Source organism: Phytophthora parasitica, assembly GCF_000247585.1.
Source record: "Phytophthora parasitica INRA-310 unplaced genomic scaffold supercont2.60, whole genome shotgun sequence".
NCBI lineage: Eukaryota > Oomycota > Peronosporomycetes > Peronosporales > Peronosporaceae > Phytophthora > Phytophthora nicotianae.
In genome coordinates this window covers 381,937-383,803 of record NW_008649046.1, presented here as the reverse complement: position 1 = coordinate 383,803, position 1,867 = coordinate 381,937, and the positions used below count along the sequence as shown (strand labels likewise).

The window sequence follows — 1,867 nt, the reverse complement described above, 5'->3', positions numbered from 1 at the left end:
ACGCGAAAGACGTTCCGAAAGAACGTAGCAACGAGCTGAAATCCTTCGTCTCCCATGAGTAAACCTCGTCGTTGCGCCTTGCGTTCGTGCTCCATTTCTTCATGTTGAGCGTGGATTCGGTTCATCATGTCTAACGCGCTCTCTGCAGCTTCATTGTGCCACGCATTGGCCTCTTCGTCAGCGACGGTATTGAGACTGTCCGCCAGGGCACGTTTGTCCTTATTGTACCCGGCAATGGCCAACAACCGATGCACGCAGAAACGGAAGTAGAGCATCACTAGGATGTGAAACAGCACCAAAACCCAAGCAAACGCCATGAGCGTTTCAATGAGTTCGTAGCGCACCTCCACGTCATAGTCTTCGAGGATTTGGACGACGGCGGAGAACGCCCATGCCATTCCGAGCAGTAACAGCCACATTGATGGCTCGACTTCTATCATGTGCACAATGTTGTTCGCCTGTGCACGTCGAAGATACTTGGAAAAGGGGAAGAGCTGGGGGAGACCGAATCGACGAAGGAAGAGATGCCGCAGTATTCGGTGCTTCACGACGTCCTTCTTGAACAAATTCTCCTTTGATGGTTTATCTAAACCGTCGACTAAGTCTTGGGTTGTGATGAGCTCAGCTCGATCCGTTCGCTTGTTGTAGCCACGCAAAAGTAGCAACACGTTGATAGCTTGCAGGACGAGAGTGATCGCCAGGATGAAGATGATGAGGTCAGACACTTGGAGCGCCAACATGATGCCGCTGTAGCCGTCGATACCTCCCACTTCGGTCAGTATTTTGATGATGAAGCTGATTAGTCCCAGGATCATCAGCTCACGATACACTTTTTTAAGCATGTGCTGGTACTTGTCATTGTGCGCCAGTACGTGGTGTTCTAAGTGGTGCAATGCAGCCTCGAATATCAGTAAGCATATCGCCAACGCGTTCAGAACCACCACGACTTGGTACAACTCGACATCCTTGCCCACTTGGAAAACAGATCCGCCCGCCATCTTAATCACCAGGCTGCAAAAGCGAAAGTGAGGTCACATGGAGTCCAGTCAGCATAACATGTGCACAAGTTTATGATTTTTGTCATTGCCTCCAATCACGCGTAATACATGAGCACGGTGGATATTTTAATCTCGCTCTTGGCAATGAAACATACTAAGCTGGACTGAAATCGCTGATCCAGAATACTGAAGTAAACGTTTACGGGGAACGGCGAACAGCATTACCGGCAGTAGCGTGCTGACACCTGCGGGCAGAACGAAGCCTGGCAGGTGTAGCGACTTTCCAGTTATTAAGAATGCGACAGCGGGTGGAGACGATGCTGCCATCCATTGATAATATCAATTTGATATTCGTCGCTGTCGTATCCATGCAGGGAAGAGGAAGCCATTCTCTCTAGGATGGCTACTAAAGGAAGTATACCATAGCCAACACAACAATATCGTAGCCCGTGCAATAACTCGAAGACGTTAAGCGCACATGAACTCAAGTTTCACGGAAACTTCACGGAAACGTCACGATCTCATCTTCTTGTTGTTGTTGTCGCTGCAGTGGCGCAACAAGACTCTCGGATAGTATCCAAAATTCTGTATTATGGCGATTCGCGCGCGTGCAATGTAGTCAGTTGGTATTTTATTATTATTAAAATAAAGCACACCAAATGCCAAATAAATTTAGTAGAATTGATAATACATTTATTATAGAATATGCCTTTACCTGCTAATTAAATATTGTAAGAATTTGAAAGTAAGGCTCCAAACGATTTTCCAAGCGAAATGGAAAGTCTATCGTCTAATACCCTATTAATGTCCAACTAAAATCATCACCCTCAGTATCTCACGCAAGTGGAGATAGCTTACACACTTGTGTA

The 1,867-nt window shown here is 46.8% G+C and overlaps 1 protein-coding gene across 1 annotated transcript; it reads right to left on the bottom strand.

The window, feature by feature from the left end:
• Positions 1-11: 11 nt before the first annotated feature.
• On the bottom strand, positions 12-998 carry PPTG_16738 (hypothetical protein; the record flags this gene model as incomplete). Its single annotated transcript, XM_008914516.1, has 1 exon — positions 12-998. A coding segment is annotated over one exon (987 nt), but the record flags the coding sequence as incomplete, so codon positions are not given.
• Between the last annotated feature and the right edge of the window lie 869 nt (positions 999-1,867).